Source organism: Tachyglossus aculeatus, chromosome 2 (assembly GCF_015852505.1).
Source record: "Tachyglossus aculeatus isolate mTacAcu1 chromosome 2, mTacAcu1.pri, whole genome shotgun sequence".
NCBI classification, from domain to species: Eukaryota; Metazoa; Chordata; class Mammalia; order Monotremata; family Tachyglossidae; genus Tachyglossus; species Tachyglossus aculeatus.
The window spans coordinates 86,922,438-86,940,309 of NC_052067.1; the positions used below are offsets into that span (position 1 = coordinate 86,922,438).

Consider the following 17,872-nt stretch of genomic DNA (forward strand, 5'->3'; position numbering starts at 1 on the left):
CATGAACTCATAATGGGCTGACTAGGGATGTCAGAGTACTTTTATACGTGGCATGTTTTAAGCAGTGAAAAAGCAAATGGAGAAAGTGGGAATGTTTTCCCTTAGTTTCATGCTTGTTTGTAGTTAATGGCTGTGAGTGACCGTAGTTGCTGATTAAAGGTTAACCAACTAGATGAAATTGTTTTGATAACATTTTAGAACAGAATAGATTTAAAATATACATGTTTGTGTGGGAAAAGCATCATGGTGTAATGGATAGAGCACAGACCTGAGTCAGAAGTTCATGGGCTCTAATCCCAGCTCTGCCACTTATCTGATGGGTGACCTTGGACAAGTCACTTCACTTATCTGTGCCTGTTACCTCATCTGTAAAATGGGGATTGAGACTGAGTCCCACGTGGGACAAGGATTGTGTTCAACCCAATTTGCTTGTATCCACCCCAGCATTTAGTGCAGTGCCTGGCATGCAGTAAGTGCTTAACAAATACCATAATTATTAGTTATTATTAATTATTATTACCCACTGTGTACATGTCTAGTATGGGGTTAGGCATAGTTTGAAGGAATTTGTATAAATAGGTCTTATTGCTCCACAGCTCTCATGTACATGTCAACAAAGTATTTATGTTAATGTCTGTCTCCTCCTCTAGATTAAGCTTGTGTGGGTAAGGAGTATGTGTACCAGCTCTGTTGTTTTAGTACTCTCCCAAGAACTTACTACAGTGCTCTGCACGTAGAAAGCTCTCAGCAAATACCATTGACTGGTCTATCTGAGGGAGGGAAGGTGTTCTAAGCTGTGGGAGCAGCTTGGGCAAAGGGGAGAATAATAATAATAATAATGGCATTTATTAAGCACTTACTATGTGCAAACCACTTTTCTCAGCGCTGGGGAGTTTACAAGGTGATCAGGTTGTCCCATGGGGGGCTCACAGTCTTCATCCCCATTTTACAGATGAGGTCACTGAGGCCCAGAGAAGTTAACTGACTTGCCCAAAGTCACACAGCTAACCATTGGCTGAGCCGGGATTTGAACCTTTGACCTCTGACTCCAAAGCCCGTGCTCTTTCCACCGAGCCACGGTGCTTCTCAGGGGATGGAGGCATGAGAATCAAGTAAAGCTTGTTTTAAAGTAAAAGAAGACTGATGGGATTCATTTTTATATTTCACAAACTACCTTAGACTTTCAACCCAAATTTATAAATAGCTAGGATTCCAGCATACCACTCTGTCATACTTATTTTCTCTGCTCAACCCACCAACTTTGTTGTTTGTCATTAGTTAGTCTACTGGAAATTGCCCACTGTGTGTTCAGTTCCATTCATTTAATTGTATTTGAGCACTTACTGTGTGCAGAGCGTTGTACTAAGCACTTGGAAAGTACAGTTCGGCAACAGATAGAGACAATCCCTACCCCACAATCTCCTGCGATGTACAGGCCTCTCATCTCCCTTTATAGTTTAGGACCTCTATTTCCAGAACACTAACTGAAATTGGAGAAGCAGCATGCCCTAGTGGTTAGGGCACGGGCTTGGGAGGCAGAAGGTCATGGGTTCTCATCCTGGCTCCACCACTTGTCTGCTGTATGATTGTGGACAAGTCACTTAACTTCTCTGTGTTTCGGTTCCCTCATCTGTAAAATGGGGATTAAGACTGTGAGCCCTACATGGGACAGGGACTGTGTCCAACACAATTGTCTTGTATCTACTCCAGTTCTTAGAACAGTGCCTGGCACATATAAAGCACTTACCTGATAACATTTTAAGCACTTAGTGCTGTGTGCTCTGCACACAGTAAGTGTTCAATAAATACAAGAATGATGGAAAACTGGATATTGTTGGATTTTAAAGTAGGTTCAGGTAATCGTGAATTTTGGCCTTTGTCCAAAATAGTTTCTAGTCACTGGTATCTTACAATGATGTTTTAGTAGTACTTTTCATCTTCACGTTACCTAATTTTGCTTTGCGAAACTGTGGTGCAACTGTCAGCATGCATAGCTAAATGTATTTTAATACCTGCCTCTAGCACCTCAGCAAACTTCTCCTATCTATGACAAATGTGGTTTTCACATAAATTTTGAAGATATCCTTTTCGCCAAGCTTCTTGGTACTTTAAAATGAGGTTATCTCTTTCCTCGCTGAACGGTTTGAAATGACAGGTTCTTAATTCATTAGCATCAGAACCACGGTTTTATTTTTGTCCAAAATTTGTAAATTATAACCTCAGATGATATGTGTGTGCAATATGTTGCCCGTTGAAAGTTTGCAGGCAGGAACCAATAGGCTGCCCAAGTGTTTAGGTAGAGTCATCACCAAATAGTATTAATAATTGATATTTAAGTGCTTACTATGGGTCAATCACTGGACTATGGGCTGGAGTAGATAAAAGATTATTAGGTTCCACATGGGGCTCACAGTCTTAGTAGGAGGCGGAACAGATATTGAACCTCCATTTTGCTGATGAGGGAACTGAGTCACAGAAGTTGTGACTTGCCGAAGGTCACACGGCAGACGAGTTGCGAAACTGGGATTAGAACCTAGGTCCTCTGACTCTTAGGCCATCTGCTCTTTCCATTTGCTTCTTAGCAAAGGTTCATGGTGGATTATGAGGAGGAAAGTTAAGGAGAGATGTTAGCCCATCAGTCACTAAAACCTTGTTGGTGATCAAACTATTCATCCAACTGTTTTTGTACTGCTATTGAACACAGAATCTTAGATGAATATTGCTTTGATCCAGAAACTTTACCATCGTCTTTAGTATCATTTGTAAAATAACTCTTTTTTTAATTTGATTTTCAGCATCACCTGTAACCATGACCACAGAAGTAGGCTTAGACACTGAAGTAAAGAAGGAATCTGAACAGGTGGAGTCAGACTCAACTAAGGAAAAGCCCGAAGAAGCCTCAGAAAGAGAGCAGAATCAGTCATCCGAACAGGAAGATGAGGAAGAAACTGGGTCTTCCTCGCCCACTGCGGCAGCTAGTCCAAAGAGCCCAAGGAGCCAGAAGAAGAAGGAGCCTTCGGAGAGCAGGGGCCTCTCTCGCTTCCTACCTCCATGGCTTAAGAAGCAAAAGTCTTATAACCTAGTGGAAGCCAAAAATGGAGGAGAGAAACAACCCTCAGAGCAAGCAGGGGAGGAGGAGCAGAAGCAAGATGACCGAGAGGATGTGTTACCAGAGGAGGGGCACCTGGCTAAAGGGGACTCTGAAGAGACAGCTGACAGGAAACAGCAGGAAGCTAAAGTTGAAGACAAAGATGAGAAACGTTCAGTAAGCAGTGCTGAGACCCAGGTATGTATGAAGTGGTGAACAAATAAAACTTCAGTAGTAAATACCAAGAACATTAACTTCTAGACTGTGAGCCTATTGTTGGGTAGGGACTGTCTCTATATGTTGCCAATTTGTACTTCCCAAGTGCTTAGTACAGTGCTCTGCAGATAGTAAGCGCTCAATAAATACGATTGATGATGATGATGTGAGCCAGTAGTGGATGAGGTAAACCTGAGAAGATTGGCTTTGAAACAGTGAAGATGGCAACTTGGGCTGTAGGAGGAGAAAAGGGTGGATAACAAATTGTTAGACTTTTTTTGCTTTGAACATGTTATCAGTAAAAAAAAGTCTCTCCATTCCCACTCTGTTCTTCTTCCCAAATTATCTGAAGATTCATGAGAATCTATCTTAGTCCTAGCTCTATGCTTTCAGGGTAAACTTTTTCCCTTAGATTGCCGACACGTCTGACACTGTGACTGTCAGTCAGTTGTATTTATTGAGCACTTTCTGTGTGCAGATCACTCTACTAAGCTTTTGGGAGAGTACAACATAACAAAGACATTCTCTGCCCACATAAATTCTCTGGGAACTGGAAGCTGTTGGAGCCCTAATAGGTGGGAATTTAATTTGGATTTCATCTGTAGTTTAAAAATTAAGTTTGTAACTTTAAAGTCCAAATTTTTTCATCAATTACAGTTTATGGGTAAGCTCCTTTTTTCCGTTTTAGAATATTGGTGCTTAAGAAGGGTTCTCTTTGTAAGTAGGCGGTAAGATTGTTGTGGGCAGAGAACATGTCTACCAACTCTGTTGTATGGTACTTTCCCAAGTGGTTAGGATAGTGCTTTGTACACAATGCTGAGAAGCAGCTTGGCCTAGTGAGAAAGGAGGGCGGCCTAATGGATAGAGCATGTGTCTAGCAGTCAGAAGAAGGTCCTGGGTTCTAATCCCAGCTCTGACACATGTCTGCTGTGTGATTTAGGCAAGTCACTTAATTTCTCTGTGCCTGTTACCTCATCTGTAAAAGGGGATTACTACTGTGAGCCCCATGGAGGGACTCGTCCAACCTGATTAGTTTGTATCTACCTCAGTGCTTAGTACAGTGCCTGGCATATAGTAAACGCTTCATAAAGACCATAAATTTTTTTTAAAAGGGAAACTCAATAAATATCATTGATTAGGCAAAATACAATTATTTAAGGAAGACCCCCCAAAAGAAGCTTTGGAATGTGCATTGTTTATGATGGCTAAGATGGTTGCAATCTGATTTAAAAAAAGATGCTGGTAACTACAGTCAGAATCCTTATTGGAATCACAGTCGAACAGAAATTCCCTTTACTGTGTGCAGAGTACTATAGTCAGCATTGGGAGAGTAATAATAATAATAATAATAATAATAATAATAATAATAATGGCATTTGTTAAGCGCTTACTATGTGCCAGGCACTTTTCCAAGCGCTGGGGCACATTGAAGGTAATCAGGTTGTCCTATGTGGGGCTTTCAGTCTTAATCCCCATTTTACAGATGAGGTCACTGAGGCACAGAGAAGTTTGGTGACTTGCCCAAAGTCACACAGCTGACAAGTGATGGAGCTGGGATTAGAACCCACGACCTCTGACTCCCAAGCCCGTGCTCTTTCCACTGAGCCACGGTGCTTACAGTAGACTTGGTAGACAAGTTCCCTGCCTGTGGGGAACTTACAGTCTAGATGGGGAGACAGGCGTTAATATAAATTACAATATGGGGTAAATATGAAGTGCTTAAAGGGTCCAGATCCAAGTGCATAGATGATGCTAAAGGGAGACAGAGTAGGAGAAATGAGGGCAGCGTGGCTCAATGGTAAGAGCCGGGCTTTGGAGTCAAAGGTCATGGGTTCAAATCCTGGCTCTGCCAATTGTCAGCTGTGTGACTTTGGGCAAGTCACTTAACTTCTCTGTGCCTCAGTTACCTCATCTGTAAAATGGGGATTAAGACTGTGAGCCCCCCGTGGGACAACCTGATCACCTTGTAACCTACCCAGCACTTAGAACAGTGCTTTGCACACAGTAAGCCCTTAATAAATGCTATTATTATTATTATTATTATTATTATTGTTATTATTATTATTATTATCACCATTAGGCCTCTGGGAGGAGATGTGATTTTAGTAGGGCTTTGAAGATGAGGGGAGTGGTGGTCTGTCATATGAAGGGGGAGGGAGTCCCAGATCAGAAGGAGGATGTGGGTAGGGATAGATGAGATCAAGGAACAGTGAGTAGGCTGATATTAGAGGAGCAAAGTGTGTGGGTTGATTTGTAGAAGGAAATTAGTGAGGTAAGGTAGAATAGGGACAGCTGACTTAAGTTCTTTAAAGTCAATGGCAAGGAGTTTATGTTTGCAGAGGTGGATGGGAAGCCATTGGAGGTTAATGAGGAGTGGAGAGACATGGACTGAACATTTTTTTTAAATTATATTAATTTGGAGCTAAGTGAAGTATGGAGTAGGGTGAGGTTGGGGGGGTCAGCGAGGATGCTGATGCAGAAATCAAGATGGGATAGATAAGTGTTTGGAACTCCCTTAGGACATTAGGGAGTACAGGATCCCTCTGGACAAGTGGGACAGATTCATCAGTGATGTCACTGCATTATGCTGGCCAGGTTCTTGGTTTCCAAAAAAAATCTCCTTAACTCCGGGAGTGCTGGGTCTTAACCTATTCCATTATTTTAGCTTTTATGATCAGATAATGGGATCCTTTCAATCCCTTGGGAGTGAAGAGAGCCTTACTGTTTTACATTTTCCTCTCCAGCCTGCTAAAGAAGACAGTAAGGAGATAGAAGTGGAGAAGATAGAAGAAATACAGGAAGACAGAACAGAGGAAGAAGAGGTAAAAAGAGAAACCAAGGAAGTTCAGACGACCGATCTCAAAACGGAGAAGGTGTCTCAGAAAGCTGCCAAGAAGATAAAAACTGTGCAGTGTAAAGTGATGCTCCTAGATGGCACGGAATACAGCTGTGCCCTAGAGGTAAGGCGGCAAGCTTGGGATAAAGAGATCTTTATATGTAGAATGAAAGCAGCAAGTAGAGTATGCCTTCATGGCCTCTGCAATTCAACGAATACATTTTTGTTTTTCGGGTAAATCCAAATGAATTGGTTTTGTCACAATGTCACATTCACCAAGCAGTAATGAAGGGTAAACCAGACCTACGTTATAAACCCAAATCGTTGGGACTTCCCGAGGTAGCTACAAAAATGTGCCTTTGAGACTTGTCTAATTTAAAAATAGTCTAAAATGAGCACCAAGGACTCTGGAGGAAAATTTTAAAGCTGTGTAATGAAAAAAAAAAAAAGAATCCAAATATAACAACTTGCTGTCTCTCGAGGAAACATTTTGGAACTGGGTAATGAAGAAAATTCCACATATAATAGCAGGATCTCTCAAGTGAAACTTTTGGTGCCGAGGTAGCTTTTATGAACATTTTTTGCAAAACCAATTGATTCCTAAAATTAAACAATTCTTTTTTGATGCAGACAGAACCTTTGACTTAAAAGGAGGGTTGTTGTTTTATTATTCAGTACCAATGAAGCACCCATATTCAACTGGCAGGCTCAGAATGCATAAAGGAATAATTGTAGTTTCATCTTAATTGAAGCAATCTCAGGTTTTAGGATTTTTATGAAGCTATAAACACCAATTTTGTATAAAATAAAAATAGTTTTATTTTTTACATATGTACATATATATGTGCATATTTATATATGCACACACGTAAAATATATATACATATATATTTTATTTTCATGACCTGGAACTCATAGAGTATGTTGGATCCTTTCTCAAATTTTTGCTCGAAAGAACAGTCTGTCTTCTGGTCTTTCATCCTCTGCAGATTTATTTGCAGTTTTGGTGGTTTCTAATTACATTTATTAAACCACTTTATTAGTAAAAACCAGAGATTTACAACTACTAATAAAAGTGCAAAGATGTTGGTAAGGACATGTCTTATGGATGTTTGGTGGTTGGTGTTTTTTTTTAAATACGTAATAAGTGGGTGTTATTCTTGGGTTCCAATTCTACTGACAGGAAAGGAAGAATTTTAAGCAAAATAAAGATTAAATTAAATGGTTTGTGCAACATCCAGACCATTTCTGTCTTAAATTTTCTAGTGCCAGCTTTAGTAGGACTATTTTCAAAGATATATCTGGGCAAATCTCAGAATATATTTGAATTTTTTCATTCTCTAAGGTTTTGTAAATTGTGACCCTTTATTCTGGTTCTGAAGTAAGACACATTTTTCAAAAATGTCATTGGATGAGGTGATTTGCAGATTTGACAAGCCATTAATAAGATTTTTTTTATATTTCCCAATTTTATACTATATTCTTACTTCCCAAATTTTTCCAACTGAACCTGGAGATTCTTTTCTCTTCTGCATCTAAAATCCATATGTAGTTAAACCGTAGTTGTATGAGTGATAACTGGACCATCTTATCGCAAAACTCTGTGGGAAGGGAATGTGTCTGTTATTGTATTCTCACAGTGCTATGCATACAGTAAGTGCTCAATACAATCAACTGACCCAAGCCGTCACCAAAACCTGCTGGTCTCACCTCCGCAACATTGACAAGATCCGCCCTTTCCTCTCCATCCAAACCGCTACCCTGCTCGTTCAAGCTCTCATCCTATCCCGTCTGGATTACTGTATCAGCCTCCTCTCTGATCTCCCATCCTCCTGTCTCTCCCCTCTTCAATCCATACTTCACGCCGCTGCCCGTATTGTCTTGTCCAGAAACACTCTGGGCATGTTACTCCCCTCCTCAAAAATCTCCAGTGGCTACCAATCAACCTACACTTCAGGCAGAAACTCCTCGCCCTCGGCTTCAAGGCTCTCCATCACCTCGCCCCCTCCTACCTCACCTCCCTTCTCTGCTTCTCCAGCCCAGCCCGCACCCTCCGCTCCTCTGCCGCTAATCTCCTCACCGTGCCTCGTTCTTGCCTGTCCCGCCATCGACCCCCGGCCCACGTCATCCCCCTGGCCTGGAATGCCCTCCCTCCACACATCCGCCAAGCTAGCTCTCTTCCTCCCTTCAAAGCCCTACTGAGAGCTCACCTCCTCCAGGAGGCCTTCCCAGACTGAGCCCCCTCCTTCCTCTCCCCTTCCTTCCTCTCCCCCTCCTCCCCCTCTCCACCCCCCCGCCTTACCTCCTTCCCCTCCGCACAGTACCTGTATATATGTATATATGTTTGTATTTATTACTCCATTTATTTTATTTGTACATATTTATTCTATTTATTTTATTTTGTTAATATGTTTTGTTCTCTGTTTCCCCCTTCTAGACTGTGAGCCCACTGCTGGGTAGGGACCATCTCTGTATGTTGCCAACTTGTACTTCCCAAGTGCTTAGTACAGTGCTCTGCACACAGTAAGCGCTCAATAATTACAATTGAATGAATGAATGAATTGATAAACTGTGTATCTACCCTAGAGCTTAGTGCTTATATAGAAAATGCTTAATTCAAGCCATTACTGTTATTAGTATTAATATTATTAGTATTTTCTCTTGGTTGGGAAGACAGTGAAGCAACTGGCTTTGAAGAGATAGATCAGTCAAAGGTATTGAGTGCTTATTGTGTGCAGAGCACTGTACTAAGTCCTGGGGAGAGTACAATACAACAGAGTTGTTAGGCACTTTCCCAGCTTACAAGGATCTGATAGTTGAGGTGGGGTGACAGGCATTAATATAAATAAATAAATTACGGATATGTATATGTGCTATGGGCTGAGGATGGGGTGAATATGATGTCTTCAAAGGCTACTCATGTAATTGCAGAAAGAGCAGAGGACTGGGATTCAGTAGGCTCAAGTTCAAATCTTGGCTCTGCCACTTGCCCCGCTGTGTGACTGTATGAAAGGCTGTAAACTTCACTGGCCCACATTTTCCTTATCTGTACATTGGTGACTAAATACCTCTTCTTTTTTCTGCCTCCTCCAATTTCCCCATTCCCCATAGACTGTGAGCCCCATGTGGGAGAGGAACTGTGTTGGTCTGATGATATTGTATCAGGATAGATGGTAGATATAATCAGAACAGATATAGTTCTTTAGCTTGTCACATAGTAAGTGCTTAATGAATACCGCTATTAGCTGTGGCATGAATTTACGTTCAGCTGACCTTAGAACTCTGCCACTGTCTCGTCCATCCTACTTCGTACACATATTTATTATTTTCTCTGTGTTTGGGTAGAGGGGAAAAGTATGTTTGGGATCTTGCTTACACACTACAACTCAAACATGGAGCTGAAGAATGTCTGTCTATTCTAAGAAAAATATTCTTTGCTATGACCTAGACTTGTATTTGTTTTTACACTTGGATTCAGGAACTGTCCTTTTAACCAATGCTTGACTCTCGTGTGGACCTAAATGATGTTCCCAAAGCAAAGTGAGGCAGCCCAAATGCTAAGATGGGGACTCAATTCCTTGATTCTCTACTGTTAATGAACCAAGATTTCATTTAAATTTGAAGAGAAAGGGTGACTTTGATAATGTTATCTCCTTTGAATAGATTCATTTGTCAGTCAGTAGTATTTATATGTAATAATGCTAAACAGAGCACTAAGCACATAGGTATTTACAATAAAGTTATAGAAGTGGTCCCTGTCCTCAAGGATTGTACGGTCTAGGGGAGGAAACAGACATAAAGATAAATTACAGATGAGAGGAAGAAGGAAAAGTGGATATGTGCATGAGTTAGTACTTAAATATTAGGGAATGTAAGATAAGACCTCACAAACTTCCTTAAGTACTTATTAATCTTATCAGCACTTAGAACAGTGCTTTGCACATAGTAAGTGCTTAATAAATGCCATTGTTATTATTATTGCAGGTCACTGCACTAAACACTTGGGAAAGTACAGTGCAACATTGCTTGTGCACAAGGCCCTTACCACTAGCTTTGTACTTATGTTTGCAAGTGTTTAAGTCGTACAAAAAGCTGAAGTGGCAGTTGGAAATATAGGATAGGGAGGCTCCTGGAATTGATGAGATTTCAGAAGGGCTTTAAAGATTGGGAGTTCTGTTAGTTGGCCTTTTTGTTTAATAACTGGTGAAAAAAATGTTGATCCAGTTTCAGGAGATGCAGTGGAGTGGATCGTTGACACAAGCTGACAGGCTATGTTTATTTAGTAGCCCCATTTTTCGTATTGTATAACAGAAGGGATTTGGAAGTTTAATTGGAATTCAGTTTTACGCCAAAGAGAAAGGCAGAACTTGCATTGTTAGTTCAGAGATGCTGTACCACTACTTTAAATTCAGCCCTAGTCCTGGGGTATTTTAATGATTTGTGTTCCCACTGCGGTGCTGCTTGGAATTTGTGGTTCACATTATTTCTTAACACATTTCTTCTTTCCTTACCCTTGCAATTTCCTTTTCCCATGAGTGCTAACCATGTCCCTTGCTGAAAGATTTATGAAAAAGCCTTACCCATCAGAGTTATAATGCCCCATCATCCCTGACTTTTTGCTGTTGAGCAGATTTACCACTGTTTCCTATTTAGTTGAGAGCAGGGAGTCTTTATCAAATGGCTGTGGCTATGTACCGCTTTCTTAAAATCCTGAACTCAAGCTGATTTCATTATCTTCTGACAGTGCTGGCCTGTAAATTTATGGTGAATTGTTGTGAACAGAGGGAAAAGTAACTTGGGTCTTGATGGATTTAGGAATGTGAATATAATCAATTGATGTTTTCTTTTACAGAAACTTAGAGGACATTTAAAATAGCTGTTGCTTTTCCTCTTCAGGACTCTATGATTTGCTTCATTTCTCAGTTCTGTATTGTTTTAAAATGCTATCTTTTAAGGACTTAAGCACTTAACTAAGCACTGAGTAGATGCACACAGTCCCTGTCCCACATGGGGCTCACAGTCTAAGTAGAAGGGAGTAGGATTTAATCCCCATTTTACAGTTGAAACTGAGGCCCGAAGATGTTAAGTGACTTGTGCAAGGACATACAACAGGTAACCTCTGATTCCCAGGCCTGTGCTCTTTCCACTAGGCCATGTAGCACCCTCTCTGGTTTAGAGCGCACATGGGTGTGTATTCAGAACAACTGCCATAAGAAAACAGAGCTCAGAAGGACCAGTTAGCGGCCCACCTGGTCTTGGGAAGCAGAGAGGTTTAGCTGAGGTTAGGAATATCATCAAAAGAAGAGTTCAACATGCCATCTGGTTAGAGTTGAGCAAATAACTTATTTGCAAGCCCTGTTCCAGATAATACTGCTTAGCGGCCTCTTGAATCGCACTGTTACTTGGCCTCAGCTTCAAACATGGGTAAAGGGAAGACTGAGGGAAAGTGGTGTTACTGACTGTCTCCCCTCAGTAAGCATAGATTGAGGAAGTAGAGATTTTGAGTAGTCAGACAGTCAATTCTGAGTGCTTACTGTGTGCAGAGCACTTTACTAAGTGCTTGGGCAAGTACAATACAACAATTAGACACATTCCCTGCCTGCAGTGAGCTTACAGTCTAGAGGGGGAGACAGATATTAATTCATTCAGTAGTATTTATTGAGTGCTTACTATTTGCAGAGTACTGTTCTAAATGCTTGGAAGAGTACAACACATCAATAAACAGACACAATCCCTGCCCACAAGAAGCTTACAGTCTAGAGCAGGGAGACAGACATCAATACAAATAAATAAAATTGCAGATATGTACATAAGTGCTGTGGTGCTGGGAGGTGAGAAGAGCAAAGAGAGCTGGGCAGGGTGATGCAGAAGGGAGTGGGAGATAAGGAAAGATGGGGCTTAGCCTGGGAAGGCCTCTTGGAGGAGATATGCTGTCAATAAAGCTTTGAAGGTGGGGAGAGTAATTGTAGGATTTGAAGAAGGAGGGCATTCCAGGCCAGAGGCAGGATGTGGGCTAGGGGTCATCGGCAAGACAGGTGAGGTGGAGGCACATTGAGAAGGTTAACACTAGAAGAGCGAAGTATGTGGGCTGGGTTGTAGAAGGAACGATCGAGGTGAGGTAGCAGGGGGCAAAGTGGTGCAGTGCTTTAAAGCCCGTGGTGAGTTTTTGTTTGATGCAGAGGTGGATGGGCAACCACTGAAGTTTTTTGAGGAACGGGGTGGACATGTCCTGAACGTTTTTATAGACAAATGATCCGGGCAGCAAAGTAAAATGTAAACTCTAGTGGGGAGAGACAGGAGACTGGGAGGTCAGCAAGGAGGCTGATGCAGTAATCCAGATGAGATAGTAAATGAATTACAGAAATGTACACAAGTGCTGTGGGGCTGAGAGGGAAGATGAATAGTTTGACCTAGTGTCCAGTATGCTTGCCAAATGGTGACATAATCTTTAAAATGGGAGGATTCTCTTCTTCATGGAGGTTATGGTGACTTTACCCACTTCAAGTGTAATGATAGTACTAATGGTAGTATTAAGCAAGTACTATGTGCCAAGCACTGTATTGAGTACGGGGATGTGCTCAGTAAATATGATTGATAGATACAAGAAAATCAGATTGAACATAGTCCCTGTTCCATGCTTTAAGAGGTAGAACAAGATATTTTATGCCCAATTTACAGATGAGAAAACTTGGTCACGGAGAAGTTACTTGCCTAAAGTCACACAACAGGTAAGCGGGAGAGCTGCAACTAGAATCAGATCTCCTAGGTAGACCTGTGCTTTTTCCACTAGTCTGTCCTGTATGGAGGGAAATAGCTTGGAAGTATGAGTAAAGTATCTTCACTGAGGGTAGATTGCAAGTCAACAGTCAATATGTGGGATGGGCAGGGAATAAATCAAGGGATACTATCTGCAGATATAGTGAGTATACAGGTATAGAGAAGCATCATGGTCTAGTGGCTGGAGGACAGGCCTGGGAGTCAGAAAGACCTGGGTTTTAATCCCAGCTCTTCAGCTTGTCTGTTGTGGCCATGGACAAGTCACTTAATTTCTCTGTACCTCAATTACCTCATCTGTAAAATGGGATTAAGACTGTGAGCCTTATGTGAGACATGGACTGTGCCCAACCTGATTAGCTTTTATTTGCCCCAGCACTCTGTACCATGCTTGGCACATATATAGCAATTAACAAATACTGTTCATTTTTTTTTTAAGGATAGGATGTTTGGTAGGATGGTGGATTAGTTATTAATTTAATTTGATTGCAAATCACAGGGAGACTGACTTTGCCATAGACATGTTCTCCCTTGGTCTCCCCTCATCATTTTCTATTCACCCTGGCCATCCTCCCCCCTTTAACCTACTCTTCCTACCCACTTAATCCGTGTACAAACCTCACAAGCCCCGTTCTATGCATGCAATCAGGAGAAGACTTGAATTGTCACGTGATAGCCTGTCCTTTACCATCATGGAAGTTGCATGTCTGATTAGTGAAACAATTGGATGTGGATTGGACAGAGAGGCACCATCACCACAACAGTATCCATAGAAATAGAGAGGAGAAAGAAAGGCCAGAGGACTGTCCGTAGACTAAGGGAACTTTTCATCAACATGCCCAGTGTCCACAGAATCGCTTGGCTTTTCATTGAAATGTCAGATAGGGACATAGGCTGGCTAAAGGACCTTTAAACCTTGGGAGAAAAGACTGTAGCGAGTAGCTTTGCAAGCTGGAAAACAATTGGAAAAATTGTCTGATCATTAATTGTTACCTAGTTACTTGGCTCTTTGTAACTGCATTTGATTACAGAGCTTGATATTACCATCCTGAGAAGGCCAAGCACGAATCAGCCAGTATGCCCTTATCAGAAATCTGTGAGTTGAATGGATTCACAGCTTTTTCATATCCTGTTTGGAAAACAGCAGCGGCGTGCTGAGCAAATTTTGAAATTTGTTCAAATATATGTTGTTAGGTTGATTTGAAGACCCCTTTCCAAAGTAAAATTAAAAATCCGTACCTTGAAGGATATACCTATCACATGAAGTAAACAAACCACAGTGGATCTAACTCCTGATTCATTTTCATTCAATCATATTTATTGAGCGCTTACTGTGTACAGAGCACTGTACTAAGCTCTTAGGAAGTACAAGTTGGTCTTTTCCAATTTATCAATATCTTTTGAGGTTTTTTTTAATACAGACATAATCCAAGGACAACAGATTTCTTACAATGAAGTGTTCATTGATCACTCAATCGTATTTGAGTATTTACTATGTGCAAAGCACTGTACTAAGCGATTGTGTGAATACAACAGAATTTACAGACATGTTCCTCCTGCCCATTCTTGTTGCCACCCTCAGCAATCCCGAACTTCCCTAGATGTGAACAGTGGTTTTGGCTAAGCAGTGCGGTTTAGTTGATAAGATCACAGGCCTGGAAGTCCGAAGGACCTGGGTTCTATTCTTGCTTCTGCCTCATCTGTGCTATGTGACCTTGGGCACCTCACTTATCTTCTTTAAGCCTCAGTTTCCTCATCTGTAAAATGTAAACTGTGTACAAACTGGTTATCTTGTATCTACCCCAGTGTTTGACAGTGCTTGACACAGAGTAAGTGCTTAACAAGTACCATAATTACTATTGTTATTAAAGAGGAAAAACCCAAGGAAATGTAGAGGTTTTGCAAAGAGAGAACTCTGAAGATATTGCTCCTTGAGAATCCTATCCCTTTTTAGTCGGGAGAGTAGAGGATGAAAATAGCGGGACCGTCTCCCCGCCCACCCCCAGTGTCACGTTGTGGATTCACCTTGCCCAATTTGCCCTGCATGCCTAGAGAATGGTCTTTATACAATTGGGGTTCTGCTGCTGCCTAGTACTAAGATATGCAAATGGCTGAGTTTTCAAAAAGGCAAGGGAAAACACTGCAAAAAGGCTAGGTTCTTGCCAGGCACAGCCTGCACCACTTCAAGTCCAAACTGGCTTTCATTTCTCTCTGGCATCTGTCATATCCACCCATAGGACGAAGGGTGAGGGTTGGTGGGGGATCAATACGATTGATTGATTGATTGATTGATTATTCCTGCCCACACTGGAATGCCAGGTCTTTCCCGTTTTGAAGCTTGGAGAAACAAGAAGAGAAATTTCTCCTCACACTTCCCTCCAGCTTAGCTGGTCTCCTGAGATGCTCAAGGAATAAACCTCATTAAGATATTTCAGACGGCCTTTGGAACATGTTCGATCTGATGGGGAGACCTCTTTTTATCATCTTGAAAGTTGTATTTTTTTTTTAAAGCCATGGGGTTCAGTAGCAGAAGAAAGGCAAATGAAGACCACAAACTCTGTTTTGACTGTGGGTCCAGCTTGCCGTGTGCTTGCAGTGAGAACTGGATTGATGTCTCAAGATAGTGGGAATGGGCAGAAGTGTGTTTCTGCTCAAAATCAATCAATCAATCGTATTTATTGAGCACTTAGTGTGTGCAGAGCACTGTACTAAGCACTTGGGAAGTACAAGTTGGCAACATATACAGTCCCTACCCAACAGTGGGCTCACAGTCTAAAAGGGGGAGACAGAGAACAAAACCGAACATACTAATAAAATAAATAGAATAGATATGTACAAGTAAAATAAATAGAGTAATATGTACAAACATACATATATACAGGTGCTGTGGGGAAGGGAAGGAGGTAAGATGGGGATGGAGAGGGGGACGAGGGGGAGAGGAAGGAAGGGGCTCAGTCTGGGAAGGCCTCCTGGAAGAGGTGAGCTCTCAGTAGGGCCTTGAAAGGAGGAAGAGAGCTAGCTTGGCAGATGGGCAGAGGGAGGGCATTCCAGGCCCGGGGGATGACGTGGGCCAGGGGTCGATGGCGGGACAGGCGAGAACGAGGTACGGTGAGGAGATTAGCGGCAGAGGAGTGGAGGGTGCGGGGTAGGCTGTAGAAGGAGAAAAGGGAGGTGAGGTAGGAGGGGGCGAGGTGATGGAGCCTTGAAGCCCAGGGTGAGGAGTTTCTTCCTGATGCGCAGATTGATTGGTAGCCACTGGAGATTTTTGAGTATCTTCTTGAACCAGACCCTAGGGGAGCCTGTGAAGGCTGATGCAGATTTCAGTTAGTCGAGCTGCAACAGAAACAGAACAATGGCTATCTGAAATTGGATTTTGGCAATGGACTCATAATAGCCAAGTGTTGCTGATGCAGAGGAATAGTAGCTTCTGTGGTTCATTTTGGAAAATTTTGTTTTGGATAATGAGATTAATTTCACTTGAGCTATAAGCCTTCTTTTCCTCAAATGGTGGAAAAAACCGACAACTGGATGCTTCCATTTGAGGTCAATTGTATTGAGAACTCACTGTAGTCAGAGCACTTGGGAGAGTACAATATAACAGTCACATTCCCTGCCCACAATGAGCTTGCAGTCTAGAGGCTATGTGGCCAAAGGGATAGGCAGACTCGGTTTTGCAGAGCTGCAGTTAGATGAGGAAAATGTCTGGAAGTTAGTTCTTGGCAACATGTTACTGAGTCCTGTAGCTAGTCTAGTTTGTACATAGTGGGGGTATTAATGTTGCTTGTACAGTTGATTATATCACCATGTGTGGGTCACATTTAGAAGGACCTTTGTTGGTAAATGAGAACACTCATTAGTGCAAGCCAACCTGGCCAAAACACATTGCCTGCAGAACTGCTTTCTCAGGCACCCTTTGGTCTCTAATGTCAGTCAATAGTATTTATTGAGTGCCCCCTTGGAAAACCGGTCCTGAAATAAATTGCACATAGGGAAAGCAACAGAGTTTAAAGAAATGTCCATCAGTGCTTCAGGGAGTGTGATGCTGAAGTGCTGGGGTAGCAGTATGGGGGAGAAGTAGGGGATGATAGGAGAGGGGAGATGAATCAGGGAAAGCTCCTATAGGAGATATGATTTCTGAAGGGCTGTGAAGATGGGGAGAGACGAGTCTACTGGTTGAACTACCACCTCTTGACTTCATAAACTTCCTTGTAGCAGACCAACACCTTCTGAACACCTTTTTACACTTTTGAATGCCTCTCTTCTTAGTCATCTCATCATTTAAAATTGATCTGCTTTTTTAAAAAATTAATGCAGGATTTATTAATCCCAACATTTTAGCTAACAGTGGAGAGGTCATAATTTCTTTGTCTGCTTTGGCATCTTGAAGAGTTGCATCGGAGTGTCAAAATGGTAGTCCTTAATGGCTTATTCTCTGGGTTGTTTGCTTGCATTCACTTGTATATTAGTCAAAAGCTGATTCTACACAAGTTGAATTTTTAAAGCTGCCCAGCAGCTTTCCCCCTCCACTAATACGATCTATCCTCCCTATTTTTTTCTAGTTCTTTTAATCTTTTTCTGACTTGCCTTAGAAGAATGCCTTCATGGGATGAGACCATATTGCTTATGGACTTTCTTACCACAGCCAAGCAAACTGTGGGTGCTCTCTCTGTGATAAAACCTTTGAGGCATAATATTAATATTATTAGGCTTCATCACTCAGAAGAGTGCTTGGCACATAGTAAGTGTTTAACAAATACCATTATTTACAGTACTGAATCCATGGGTAAAATATTCATCTTATGAACTTCTGGTCAAGAGTAGTAAATATTAAACATGGACTCAAAAATTGTCACATGCCTTTGAAGCGTTTTTCTATGCAAACCAGGCTAATAAAGAAAAAATCACCAGTTAGAAATCTACATGTCCACCATATCAATATTTTATCTGGTGATAAACAT

The 17,872-nt window shown here is 41.7% G+C and overlaps 1 protein-coding gene across 30 annotated transcripts in view; it reads left to right on the forward strand.

The window, feature by feature from the left end:
• The window catches only part of EPB41L2 (erythrocyte membrane protein band 4.1 like 2), a 242,657-nt gene that overhangs the window by 116,717 nt on the left and 108,068 nt on the right, over positions 1-17,872 (forward strand). For all 30 annotated transcript variants that reach the window (XR_005456148.1, XR_005456149.1, XM_038766030.1 and 27 more), the window contains 2 exons: positions 2,796-3,286; positions 6,049-6,264. Coding sequence is in view for 28 of the 30 variants with exons in the window: in XM_038766030.1 (XP_038621958.1) it covers positions 2,810-3,286; positions 6,049-6,264 (693 nt within the window). In the remaining 2 variants the exon portion in view is untranslated. The remainder of the gene's footprint in view (positions 1-2,795; positions 3,287-6,048; positions 6,265-17,872) is intronic.